This window comes from Lygodium microphyllum, chromosome 29 (genome assembly GCF_053477565.2).
Source record: "Lygodium microphyllum isolate KBCC chromosome 29, Lygodium_microphyllum_v1.1.10, whole genome shotgun sequence".
NCBI lineage: Eukaryota > Viridiplantae > Streptophyta > Polypodiopsida > Schizaeales > Lygodiaceae > Lygodium > Lygodium microphyllum.
This window is the reverse complement of record NC_141163.1, coordinates 62,897,379-62,911,644: the sequence shown is the minus strand read 5'-3', so window position 1 is coordinate 62,911,644 and position 14,266 is coordinate 62,897,379. Positions and strand designations below refer to the sequence as shown.

The following is a 14,266-nucleotide window of genomic DNA, read 5'->3' as shown; positions in this document are numbered from 1 at the left end:
AGGGGAAAAGAAAGAGAGAGATTATAAGTGAGAGAGAGGGGAGGGGGTTTTAATTTAAAAAAGGGAGGTGGGGGGGGGGGGGGGGGAAGCTTTAATGAAAAAAGGGAGGGGGAAGAGAAAATGAGATATTACACGTGAGAAAGAGGGGAGGGGAAGGAGAGGGAGGTTTGGAAAAGGGGGTAGGTTCGAAAAGCCCTCTGGAGGTTCAGGGGTTCCCGAACCTATAGCTAAAATAATATAGTAATAAGATGAAACATTTGGAGAGAGGGAGAAGCAAACTTCACATACCACCTCAAGGCCTTAACTATCCTATAAATCAAGGATGCTAAGGGGTTCCATCTTCTATCTGTCAAAATGCAAGCTTCCCTTCTCCTCTGATTTAATGAGCAAGAGACATATGACGAACAAAAATCTTTATCTCTAAGTTAAATAAAGAGTGAAGGCCTTAGAAGTTGATTTAAAAAATTGGGTCACTAAGAAACAAGACCATTTGTAGGAGAAAATTTGGTAAATTAGGGAACATGATATTGCAAATTTCCTTGATAATGAATCGAATGGCAATGTGATGTACGCTTTGTGATATCTCTTCCTTGAGCCTTGAAGTTGTCATGCTTGGCTACGTCAATTTTCGATATATCAATTGCCATAGCTTTGAAGGTCCAAGCTAGGTTTACATTCATCACAATGCACTCAACATATGTGGCCAAATTGTCATATAAAGAAAATCAATACTATGCCCTTCATATCATGTAAAATTTGAAAAGAGAAAAACTCTAGAGAGTCAAATACATCCTATGTCTAGTCCTTATCTAACATATTACAGGGATATGGTCACGATGAGTATTAAGTAATGAACAATCCACTACTAAATCCATCTAGTGGGTATGATGGGATTTTATGTACCATACATGGGGTGGGGCTATCATATAATACTCCACCCTATCGTTAGCATCATAATTCTCATCCACACCTATATGGTGTCGTGCTTGGATTTGAGAAATAAGTCAAACGTGGGTGCGGTTGTCTACATGGCATAGTTTGTGTCTCTTGATGGACTTGATATCTAAGGTCTTTATATTATGAGACTTGTTACAAAGTGGATAATATGGGATGAGGAGGGGGGTGTTGCACATCAGTGGTGACACTTAAAAAGTTAGTTATTAGCTCCTAAAAAGTTAAGTGTTGCACATCAGTGGTGACACTTAAAAAGTTAGTTATTAGCTCCTAAAATCTCTAGTTTTGCACATGTAGAAGCTCCTATTAGCACCTTTGAAGCTTTAGAAGTAATAGCCAATGCATTTGTGATCGCCCATTTAAGTGGGCCAAAACCTTCTCTAAACAAGTAGTCATGTATCCCCTAGATCATAGAATATACTGGGCATCAAACAATGTCATGGTCCTCTAATTTTGTTTCGTAGAAACAAAGCCTATGTACCTATTCTCCTTGTTCAAAAGTTTATAATGATACTTTGATCTAGCTAGTAACAATCTTGATAGCAATGAACATGTGTACATCCATATAGTCTTATCATCTAATAAATCTAGCCTATGTAAATTGGAGAAAGTGATATTTTTAGTTTTGCATCTTAGTTCATGGGTTCCCATCCAAGTGGCTTGAATATGCATTTGTATCTAATTCCCTCTCAAGACTTTGTTCATCTCCTCTCTCCTCTTGTGGAGAGTTCTCATAATACTACAAAGGTGGCAATCATATCATGACAAGTGGTAGCCCTATATAGCAATACCATATGATCTCTGGGACTTAGAGTGGTAGCTTTTTTGGGCTTATGGATTTGTTATATTTGGTGTGAGTGATTATCTAAAACAAGGCCTTCACTAGAATGGGGCATTTTCTATGCTTTGCTTTGATGATCTCATGTGGCACTAAGGGCTTACAATGAAGATTATGAGGATTTAAGGTCTCTCCATTAGTAACCCTAGTCATCTGCAACACGTACATTACAGATGGAGTGTCTAATGTTTTAAGAACCATACTTGTTTGTGGGTTCTTGAAAACGGGCACGATGGCATCGTCACTCTACCCTTGTGTGAAGCTTGGATAGTGTTCATAGCTGTGATCGTTCACATGGAGGTAGTGTATAGCTGATTTTAGTGTGCTAGAGGCAAGCTTGAGGGGCATTGCCAAGAAGCTTTTGGAGTCGCACAGGCTATGCTATGTTAGCGAAAATGTCACTTAAAGATGAGGCCTTAGAGCTGATAAGCAAGCCTCTCTTGAAGCTAGCCTAGGCTAAAGTGTAGCGTCGCTACAAATGCTTCATCATGCAAGGGAGATATACATATTATTACTTCAATATATAATATAATATAATATAATAATAATAATTATATATATATATTCACGCGTATTATCAAAGGTATTTTACCTCACTGCCAACACACCCAAAAGAGAGAGAAATCATTAAGCAATAAGTCGGAATCTGAAGATTGATTCGTATGAAGAGCAATAACAATGACGGTATAGTAGTCCCTCCTTCTGTCTGTCTCTGTCTGTGCCTGCTACAAGACAACGTTGATGGGCACCCTCACTCTTGATCTGCGGCCAGGCTCGGGCCTCGGTCCCTTTCTTCTTGGTAAGCAAATTTCGTTCGGTCACCTCTACTCTGTTCCTGCGCAGACATGACGCTCCTGCATGATCAGAAAACCCTAGCTTTTCAATTCTATGCATTGGCCTCTTTGTAGGTATGCCCGTGTGCGATGCATTGGCGTATGTGGATCAGCATTCGGACACTTTTGATACTGTCCAGATCAAATATCACGATGAGGTAGTTTGGTGCTTCATCACGGCACATATATGGTCGTACAATTTAGAGACATCTATGTCCACGCACACATCCATCTCTGTGTGTTAGTGAAACGCGAATTCTCTCATGTGCAGGACCCTCTCTTGTACGATTTGGTAATTAGTTTCCCGAACCATGGTTTTCATCTGCGATTTGAGCCACGGTCTCAGGTATGGAACTGCATTGCAAGAATTTTGATCGTATATGAAATTCACGTGTACATTGCTGCCAGTCTATATCGGTCCTTGTTGTATGTAGGACTGCTTTTAAGTGGTTAGGTGAAGGATTTAGGGTGTAACACAAGGATGGAGAGGAAATAAGACAAAATTGTTACTTCCATAGAGCTTTATGGACTATGCGAGCAAGAATAATTACAGAACATGCAATCATTTCATATTTCTCCATTTGGATCCAAGTGACTAATATGGGTTATTCCATTCGAAATTGTAGCCAAAAGAGACATGCAATTATTTTATCTCTCCATGCAATTGGCAAGCATGGGGTAATCCATTCTACATTGTAACTTTGGCCACAAGTTTGTTTGCAGCAATGGCATACACATTGAAATCCCCTCTTAAGGCAAGTTGGGAATAGGCAATGGCTATAAATTCTCTGCTCCTTTTTGGTTGCCTGGGTTTGAGATTTGGCATGCTTGGTAGTCCCGTGTTGTGAGCTGAACAAAATATCACTTTAATTGAGGCCAAAAGACATGCTACGTGTCAGAGAGAGAACTAGGGAGAGAGAAAGAGGAGAGAGAAAGGTTGCAGAGGAGAGAGAAAGACTGCAGGAAGGGAGAGAAAGAGTGACGAGGAGAGAGAAAGACTAGAATTGGAGAGAGAAAGACAGGAAAGATGAAGAAGCCATGGAAGCTTGGAACAAGAAGGGAGAGAAAGATTGTAAATGTATTGATTTGTCAAAAAAAGATGTGAAAAATTACAACTTCTCTCCTTATATACCAGTGTCAATGTGACATGGCATATTAATAGCATTCTAAGTATTCCCAGCTTCTTACAATCCATCCCTTCCCAAAAGTTTTTGTCCTAAAAAACAAACCTAGAAAGAACTAAAGAAGAGATGGATAGAACAGAGTACTACTCTGTTTTACAGCTTTACAAATGGGGAATGAGTGAAGAATTATCATTACAAGGGCTGAATTTGAAGAACGGAAAGAGGACCCCACTATATACATGATTTGAAGAACTTTAGAAGCCATTGGAGCCATAGAATCTTCAACAAATAGTTCCAGAAGAAAGTAGACAGCTTGCTGAAATAACAGTCCCTGCTGGACCAAATCTGCCATAACTTTTGATAGAAGTGTCCAAATGAGATGTATCACATATCAAAACGAAGCTCTTGAAGAGTACTTTAAGCTCATGTAGATAGCTCAATTCTGAAAATGAAGTACGACAAAAACTGTTCTAAAACAACGTGCTGTCCTGAACCAGTCTGCACCAATACTAGCTCCATAAGCAATAGGCTTCAGCCACCAATGTATCCTTCAAGTATGGATACTCATCCAATATTGAATCAGGTCTCCAAGAAGCCTCTTCAGAGGGTAAACCTCTCCATTTAATTAAATATTCCACAATAGAACGTGATCGAAGCTTCTTTTCACGCTGACCTATAACAGCCTCTGGGATGTATTGAACGATACCATCTTCATCAATAGGTGACAGCTCATCAACTAAATCCACTGGATCACCATAATAGGGCTTGAGCTGACTAACATGGAAGACGTTATGAATCTTTGTAGAAGAGGAAAGCTCTAGTCTGTATGCCAAATCTCCAATCCGCTTAAGGATCCTGTAAGGGCCATAGAATCTGTGGGCAAGCTTATTACTGGATCCATCTTTCAATGTAGAGTACTTGGATTTGGGCACCTTTAACAAAACCAGCTCTCCTTCCTGGAACTCTAAAGGCCTCCTTTTCTCATCAGCATACATCTTCATCTGATCTTGAGTCTTCCTTAGATTCACCTTGCATTGCTGAAGAAGGGTGTGCATTCTTTCCAACTCTTCCTTCCCATGAGAGTTGATCTTTTCGTTAAAAATGACTGTGGGTAGGGGCACCTTGTAACCATACAAAGCCTCAAAGGGTGAAACTCCTATGCTCGCATGAGTGGAATTATTATAAGTAAACTCAGCCAGGTGTAACCAAGAATCCCATGAGGTTTGGACATCATAGCAAAAATGGCGAAGATAAGTCTCCAACCATTTATTAACTCTCTCTGTCTGTCCATCAGTTTGGGGATGATAAGCCGTAGATGGAGCCAACTTGGTACCCATAGATGTAAATACCGCTTGCTAAAAGTTACTCATAAACTTTGAGTCCCTATCATGGACAATCACCTGCGGTAATCCATGTAATCTGAAAATATGCTCCATAAACTGGTTGGCCACTTGAGAAGCAGTAAACTGAATTTTTGTTGGGATAAAATGAGTTGCTTTGGTGAGTCTGTCAACCACCACATAAATACTATTCCACCCTTTCTTGGTAGTAGGTAAGCCAGTGATAAAGTCCATAGTAATATGAGTTCATTTACCTGTAGGAATAGGCAATGGCTGCAACAAACCTCCTGGCTTATGGGTGCTATCCTTATTTTGCTGACAAGGCATACACTTCATAACGAAGTCCTTGACATCTTTCCACAGTCCTTTCCAATAAAAGCTCTTGCTGATCCTGTCATAAGTCTTGAAAACTCCCAAGTGTCCAGCTAAAGGCGTAATTGCATTTGAAAGCCGTAAGCTTACTGATAAGGAGATGACCATGAATGTTTATGATCAAGAAATGTTGGCTATTTTGCATGCAATCAAGAAATGGCACCATTACTTATATGGCAGCCGATTCAGAGTACATAGTGATCATCGGGTACTCAAGTATTTCCTTACTTAGTCAAATCTTACTCCAAAGCAACGACGATGTGTAGCAACATTACAAAATTATGACTTTGACATCACTCATACAAGGGGCAAAGATAACATAGTGGCTGATTCTCTCTCTCGTATGTGGGCCTGCAAAGTATCAGCCATGACGAAATTACATAGTGATTGGATTGAGGAGCTACAAGAGGCATATCTCTTAGATGAGGAATTTAGCCAAATCTTTCAGAAATTACAGCAAGGTCTTATGGAAGAAAACTCACATTACCAGCTTAAAAATGGTCTTATTTGGTGGAAGGGCAAGATTGTTATTCCCTCTACTTCTTCTTTCAAGCGAAAAATTATGGAGGAGTTGCATTCTTCGCCTTTAGCTGGACACTTCGGAGTTTTCAAGACTTATGACAGGATCAGTAAGAGCTTTTATTGGAAAGGACTGTGGAAAGATGTCAAGGACTTCGTTTGATCAAATGATAAAATCATATGCTCCATTGCTGACAATATAGTCTCATGACGTTCCTTATGTCTTAGTTCATGGGCACACAAAGCGTCATTGAGTATACTAATCTCTCCTTGTTGAGGCTCTTCAGGGTTCTCTTGAAGTGTGCTTTCCATCATAGAATCCCTGATTTGCTGTGCATAGTCCTCCTGGACCTTATTTTTGCCTTTATGTCCTGCCATACTAGTGCAGTCCTGCAGTACCCCCTGTCAGTAAAATGGCTATAACCTTAGCTAGAAAACTCCGATTGCAAAACTTTTTTGTGCGAATCGAAGCTTACAATGCCCTCTTCGAGATGAGCTATAGCACGCTATAACAGGTTTAGGACAGAAAATTCTGTAACTGAATTTCAGAGTCTGAACTGTCCAGTCCTGCACCCTGTTTTGACCTGTAAGTGCCCTGTTTTGACCCTGTAATGCAAGAAAGTAACCTCAAATGGCTACCAAACCCTGCAAAGGGTTATATAGGACCTGTGCGTACCCTGTAGTACCTGCACCTGTGCTTCAGTATCAAAGGGTGTACCTGTATCCACCTGTAAATACCCTGTGGGTAACCTGAAAATGCCATGTTTTACCCTGTTTTAATCCAGTAGGTACTTGAGTCGTTGGAAAGTCTTCAATCTTCAATTCTCCACTCGCTGTACCTGTGTGAGGGATAAAACGGCAGGACGGGCTCCCTACATGGGCTCCGAATCACCGGGAGGTGGGCAAAGTTCCCCCCGGGTCGGTTGGTTGCACCCCTTCGGGATCTTCGATAGTGAGGGAGGGTCACCTCTCTTTTGTCCCACTATCTCCCCCGGCATCCACCTTTTTCCTCGGTGGGAATATCAACATGGCAGAGGCTAGTGTGCTAAGCAATCAGCATGATATGGTATCTATGCAATTCAGTGACTCACTGATTGCTAGTACTTACCCTTTTACAATTTTCCAATTTAGGCAAAAGAGAATCAATCAATCAATTGGATTAGAGTAAACAAAGGAATCAATCAATGTATTCAGTCAATAAGATTCAAATGTTATGCTGAAATCTCAGATTGAGGCCTTTCATTCACTGATTGAAGCTAATATGCATTAGGCAAGCATTGCATTCTTGAATAGATGAATTCAAGCAAAGGTTGGCTGAGAATTTGATGAAAATGTTCAATTCTTTAATCTCTCGGTCAAATGGCTTAAGCTCAGCAATTGGATTAATGAGAGATTAAAAATTGAAGAGAAATACCTTGACATGGTTGAAAATAACTTGCCAAATGCTTGATAGGGCTCCCGGTTGTCCAATGTTAGCAAAATAATCCATAAGGCTTGCTTATCTGATGGTTGAGACCAATCTTGAAGCTTCAAATGCTTGAAATTGAAGCATTAAACCCGTTTCTCCCAAATTTTTGCTCCATAGAAGCTCTTGATCTTCAATCTTTAGCCATCCCGTGCTTAATTCTTGCAATTTGTTGAAGAATCCTTGCTGAAATGATTCCACGGGCCAAAAGGATGAAGAATCTTCAAGAAATTGTCAAGAAATGGAAGCTTGGGCTGAAGCTTTCATGGCTGCCCATGGACTGTTCACCTAGGGTTCAAGAGAGCTGAGGAATCCATGAATGTGGCTGAGAATCTCACCATTGCTGAGAATTTATGTTTGAAATAGATCAAGAGGATTGCCAGAGCTGAGGAGAAGCAAGTTTGAAGCAGGGCAGGGCTGGAATCAGCCCGAAAATTGCGCCGCAATTTTCGGGGCTGTTTCTGGCTCCATGGCAGTGAAATGCTTGAGCAATCCTATGCTCATTCTGAAGGTCTTGAACTGAGGAATCATTTCCATGTGGTACTTGACCAAGAAACTCAGGGATAAGAGAGATATGAGCTGATCTTCAGGGCTGAACTTCCATGAAACCTGCAAGAAACTCCAGGAAAGGGGAAAGAGAAACCCCTCTTTTCAAAGTAACCACAGTTTGTTCTCAAACTAAGCCCGGTTAACCATCCTTTACCCTAGTTACCTCAATTTTTGCATAAAATTTGATGACGTCCAGCCATTTAAGACTTTACCCGCCATATCTGACCTTGGATATCCCCAGATGTAGTCATTGCTAACTGTAGTTGTCCTGCAGCACTCCACTAGTCACTATCTTGTACCATTTTTGTCTGAAATTGGTTTTGAAATGGAAAAATAGGAGTGAAAATGGAAGAAAATAATGGATCGAAGATTGAAGCTCTGATACCACTTGTCAGAGAGAGAACTAGGAAGAGAGAAAGAGGAGAGAGAAAGGTTGCAGAGGAGAGAGAAAGACTGCAGGAAGGGAGAGAAATAGAGTGACGAGGAGAGAGAAAGACTAGAATTGGAGAGAGAAAGACAGGAAAGATGAAGAAGCCATGGAAGCTTGGAACAAGAAGGGAGAGAAAGATTGTAAATGTATTGATTTGTCAAAAAAAGATGTGAAAAATTACAACTTCTCTCCTTATATACCAGTGTCAATGTGACATGGCATATTAATAGCATTCTAAGTATTCCCAGCTTCTTACACTACAATAAAGGGGCCAATAGAATGACATCTACCTATTTGCCATCAGATCTATTTCTTCCAAGTGACTTATGTAATATTGTTCTAATAGTTGAACTATATATCCTTTACTTTCGAAATAAAAAGTTAGGGTATTTTGATAATTGTACTAAGTAGACCTTGTCAAATATGAAGAGTAACAACAAGGGGTCAATAGAGTGAAGACAACCTAAGTACTTGTTGGGATAAAGGCCCTTTTTCACCTCTGTGTATAGTACACGTACATTATTTAGTTGTACATGTGAATGCATCCTTACGTGCCCTAAGTATAAATACATTTTATTCTTTGTGTACAAACATATTGTTGGTACACCCAAGTCGAATCGTACTTTCACTCACTCTCTCTCTCTCGGTCACTCTCACTCCTCAAACTGTTGCTCACTCTGCAGTTGAGCTACAACAACTGGTATGAGAGCTGAAGGTACAAGCCGATAGTCACTCCTCATTGAAATTGACATGTCCACAGCGAGTGACCAGTGTGGAAGGGTTGAGTGCTGGCAACAGGAAACGTGGGCAGGACAATGTGTGGCAGCAGGCATGTGGCGTGGTTGGGTAGTAGTAGGCAATTGAGCGAGTGGCGTCGGGCGGCACAATGCACATGTCAGCAGACGTGACGTGCAAGGCACGCGATGACCAGGTCTGATGGCTACAGTTGGGCACAACGCAACGTGACGCCTGACAGGCCAATGGACCCTCCTTTCCTCGTTTTTTCTAAAATAAAAAATTTCCCCTTGTCTTAATGGGGGTTCACGCACTAGAAGCACATGTAAAGAAATACTTTGACATGGAAACACAAATAACAATCGTACGATAAAACACAGATTGATAAAAGAACTCAGTTAGGGTTAGGGTAACTCAGAGACAATGAACACAGTAAATAAGTGAAGTGATATAATTGCTAAATATACAGTGCTCATACAATAAACATACTTCTGAACCTCGAACTCTTGTATCTCAAGGATTAGGGCAAGGGTAATGAGCTAGAGAGTGTGTTGTACTCTGAACGGATCTTAAATCGTAGCAAGGCAGCCTCCGGATGTCGAACACCAGCAAACACAATAGTGAGAAGTTGGATCTGATGTAGATAACAGTGAGGAGAGAGAAAGAATGAAAACGCAGGCTGCAGGAGAGAGAAATACTTAAAATGCAGGCAGGTTAGACTGTAGGAGAGAGAAAACTGCCAAATGCAGGTAGGACAGCCTGGTGACAGCTTGTAGAAGTTGGGCTACAGCTGGAGGAGAGAGAACACTGCCAAATGTACGTTGTAGATGATGTGGCAGGCACTACATCAGCAAGTTTGTGTAGGAATAGCAGTTGCCTGGCTAGAATCAGCTCCTAATTGCGAGAAGAGGGCTGGAAATCAGACTCCAACTGATGTAGTCAGCAATGGATAGCTTCGGCTGAGATGTTCTCTGCGAACGGGGTGTGGGCAGCAAGCTGAAACACTTGAAATTTGCAAAAACGAGATTGTTCCTTGAATGGAGAGTAGCGTACGTATTTATAGAAAGTTTGGGCTTCCCCAAGTGGGTTTGTGCTTATGGGACACAGAAACTCTCTAGGATCACGCTTCTTTTAAATAAACTAGGTTTCTTCATTAATTAAGCAAGTTTTGGGACTGTTTAAGTAAAGCTAATGCATTTTTAGCTCAACACCCCCTCTCGGGCCCAACATCTGTGCCACGAGAAAGATCTTTTACCCCAAGGCGTTTCACCCCAAAGCAGCCAGAGCATCGGACAAAGGGTGCACGTCGGCTGCTAAGTGGCCTACGAAGACTACAGAGGCGATGGTTATCTTACCAAGGGAGCCCAAGTGATTACCCCAGAGAGGACAGGGCATCGGATAAAGGGTGCACGTTGATTGCCTTGTGGCCTACCAAGGCCGACAAAGGCGGATGTAATCGGCTATGGACTTTTTTTTTGTGGAAAATTTGATAGGTTTAGCATTTAGTGGGGGTTCAAATTAGTTTTCGTCCTATTGAGTATCTGTGCCCAAACGGGAGATCGATAAAGGATAAAGGATGGTTAGACTCAAGACCTTCACAAAACCAGCATACTATCCCTACCATTGCTGGGTGTCGGTGAAGAAGGAAAATGGGTGTGGGTATAGCAAATATGTGAAGCAAAAATGGCTATAGATATAGCAAATATATGAAGCAAGCAAGACAAGCAAAGTAGGCAAGCAAGCTAAGGAAAAATTGCCTTGGAGGCTGCCATGGGTAATGCCACAAATATGGTGGATCCAGAGTCGACCACTCCAAAAGATCGAAAAGGGATAAATGTGCATAGATGCATGTTTACATGAACAGAATGCCAATGCATGGGGTAATGCAAAGGGTGATGCAAGATGTTATGCCTACGTAAGATGCAATGCAACGGTGCCACTTGGATAGTGCCCTTGTAGGGGAATTGTTCACTTGCCCAAGCACCCTTGTACAATCATATTATCTTGACAGTGGGGATGAAGTTACAAATGTCTATAATACAATAAATGAATGAATGTCGAAAAACTGTAAGTATCATCATTGTTACTATGAAGAGTAGAAGCTGCCCCTCTCAAACTGGAAGGGAACGCAAGAGGGAAGCACCCTCTTCCCGTCAAGCTGAAGAAGTAGGAAAAGGTGTATCCAAACCAATCCTAGGTAACAAGTATTGAAGAACCGGCCGGTTGACCGCTTTGGTTAAAATATTTGCAAAATTGTCAAATGTAGGCTTAAACCGGCGGATAGTGCTTAACTCAACCTGCTCTTTGGAAAAATGGAAGTGGATTCCCATATATCGCATCCGTGGTATAATAATCGGATTGCCCGCAAGGGCAATGGGACTCTGGTTGTCGCAGTAGACAACGGTGGGAGAGTCGCATGGAAAATGAAGTGCCGTCAGTAAACTCCTTAGATAGATGGCCTTGGTGGTGTCTGTGAAGAGAGCCTGGTACTCAGCCTCGGCCGTGGAAGCCGCCACCGTCTCCTGCTTACAGCTTGACCAAGAAATGGGAGCTATGCGCCCAAGGTAAAGAGGTAGCCGCCATGAGAACACCGGGTGTTGGGATCTCCTGCCCAATCATAATCAGTATACCCTTGCAAACATAAACCAGTACCATATGTTAGACCATAAGAATAAGAACACCATGCAATCCAATGCTACATCCTAGGTGCTGTGAAATGTTGATTGAGTAAGCTAAATTTGGCCTAGTATGAATTAATGAAAGGATAGTAGGATCAAGAGGCGTGGCCACTGGCCATGTCTGATGATCTGAAGTGTGCTGTTCCACTAGTTGTTGTGACACAAAAATACATCCCCCAGAACGAACTACCTCCATCCCCAAAAAATAAGACAACAAACCAAGGTGCGTTATCTCAAAAGTAGCACTAAGCTTTGCCTTGATGTCTGCTATAGTAGTAGAATCTGAGCTTGTGATGAGTAAGTCGTCAGCGTATAGTAGAATATAGCTGACCCCCTTTGCAGTAGATCGAATATATAAGTTTGGGTCATAAGGGGTAGAATGGTATCCATGAGTTCGTAAGAACTCATCCATCCTATGGAACCAAGATTGTAGTGCTTGCTTCAACCCATAAAGAGCTTTTTGCAAACGGAATACCTTATCCCTCAGGTTCCATGAAGGAAAGCCCGGTGGCTACTCCACATAGACTTCCTTCTCTAAATAACCATTCAGGAAGGCACTCTTGATATCCATTTGATATATTGGACAATTGTGGTGAGCGGCTAGCGTGAGAAGCAATCGGAAAGATGTCAACCACGCGGTAGGAGCAAGGTCTCTTCATAATCAATGCCATGCTTCTAGAGGCGCTTAGTGAGCCAAAAGATTCTCTGCAATTAGAGAAGGCAAAGACAGGTTATAGATTTGACATCATCTACTTATTTCCCCTTCCTTGACATCACCATGAGATAGAGATACCTTTCTCTTTCTCTTCCTCTTCCTCCCTCCCTCCCTTTTACAGGTTGACACTTCAATGCTATGACTTCTCCACAGGTAGATGTATAGACCACTGGGTGCTGCTCTTTCAGCATCTTGGACCCTCCACTGATGCTTTTGCCATCACCGACCTTTGCTCCCTATACGGCCGGAGTATATGCGTCTTTCCCCATGCACTTGTTGTGCTATCTCTCCCTTTTGGGCCACAGAGTTTATTTCGTACTAGCTTTTAGATTTTTATGCTCTAGGCCATAAGACGCATTTGATGCACACTAAGCCCACTTGAGCAAAGAGGAGGATCGTCTGGCGTCACGGCCTCCTTGTGACTATCGGAATGCGCTATAGAAATTGCTTCTACTTCTTCTAGGGTTTTTGGAATGCCACCTTGACAACTTGTGGTTGTGTAGCCTGCTTCCTCGAGAGTTAGTGATTGTTGGATACCATCCCCCCCACAGTTCGCTCCTTCGAGAGAGTGACTATTCGACACCTTCCATTACCTTGGCTTCGCAGTCCACTTCATTGAGAGCCATTGACTATTGCCAACCCTTGGCTTAACATGAGCCTCACCTTTCCCCACCCTTGACTACTCAAGATTGAGAGGCCACCTTTGGGTGTTCTTCAACACCCTTGATACGTTCTTTGACACCACCAATGGCAATTCCTTTGTCATTAGTTGATTTAGAGTGTTGGTGATCCATGAATTTTTAGATTCCCTCTCTCTCGCAGAGGGGGATTCCGAGGGGGATGTATCCTCTTTGCCCTCAGAGGGGGCTCCTATTTCTTCTTTGGCTTCACAGGGGCCCCTTGCGTCTCCACCCTCAAAGGGGAAACCTACTCATCATGGAGTTCTTCACCCACCATTTACTCTTTGGGGATATTTGTCTTTGAGTAGTCATATCTCCTATTGATACCGAGATTCTTCAAAGACCACCTAGATTGGGGCCTTGGAGATTCAGTCGCAACTTGGTGACAAGGCCTTCGAATTTCTTTTAGCATGGAGTTACGGAGCTAGTGGCTTTTCTCTCGAGGTGAAGTCAAGTTCTACAGTTCATCTTGTCTATTGCTTCTTACTACAGATTACCTTTTAGGTGGAAATCTTGGATTGTAGGGATCCTCTACATCTTGTTCATATCTCTCTTTGCTTCTCTTTGTTTCTCCCTTTTTGGGCTGGAGAGGGGGTGTTGAGAAACCACTTTTTCAATTTACACACTTTCGTTAGGGTTTTGCATTGACAGCCCCAAAAAGGAATGGTGTCCTCATTTTGGACATTTTGTCAGTGGATGCCCACTTAGCTCTGCACCACCCTAGACAGCTTATGCCTACAAATAGGCTGTCACTTCATTCATTCTTCACCACTACCATCATCACCACTTCAATCATTCTTCACCCTTCTTCTTCCATCATTGTGACACTCTTTCCTCTTCACACCACTATTGTCCGTATTCCTACTGGAGGAAATCGTAGTTCGTGGCCACCCTTCCTTTTCTCCTTCGGGTGTCCTCCTCCCCTCATTGTTCATGCAGCATCTAGAGACTCTTCACTAGCATGCGTCAGCTCCCATCAGCTTGGCATCACTTGGACATTTGCGTTTTGGAGTTTGGAGGCCTTCCCTCTACTT

At 42.2% G+C, this 14,266-nt stretch overlaps 1 protein-coding gene across 1 annotated transcript in view; it reads left to right on the top strand.

Moving 5' to 3' along the window:
• Positions 1 to 2,401: 2,401 nt before the first annotated feature.
• Positions 2,402 to 14,266, top strand: part of LOC148010706 (PHAF1 protein At3g51130) — a 31,535-nt gene continuing 19,670 nt past the window's right edge. The window contains exons 1-3 of the mRNA XM_087671946.1: positions 2,402 to 2,591; positions 2,701 to 2,783; positions 2,897 to 2,971. Of these exons, the coding sequence (XP_087528072.1) occupies positions 2,534 to 2,591; positions 2,701 to 2,783; positions 2,897 to 2,971 (216 nt within the window). The 5' untranslated portion in view covers positions 2,402 to 2,533. The remainder of the gene's footprint in view (positions 2,592 to 2,700; positions 2,784 to 2,896; positions 2,972 to 14,266) is intronic.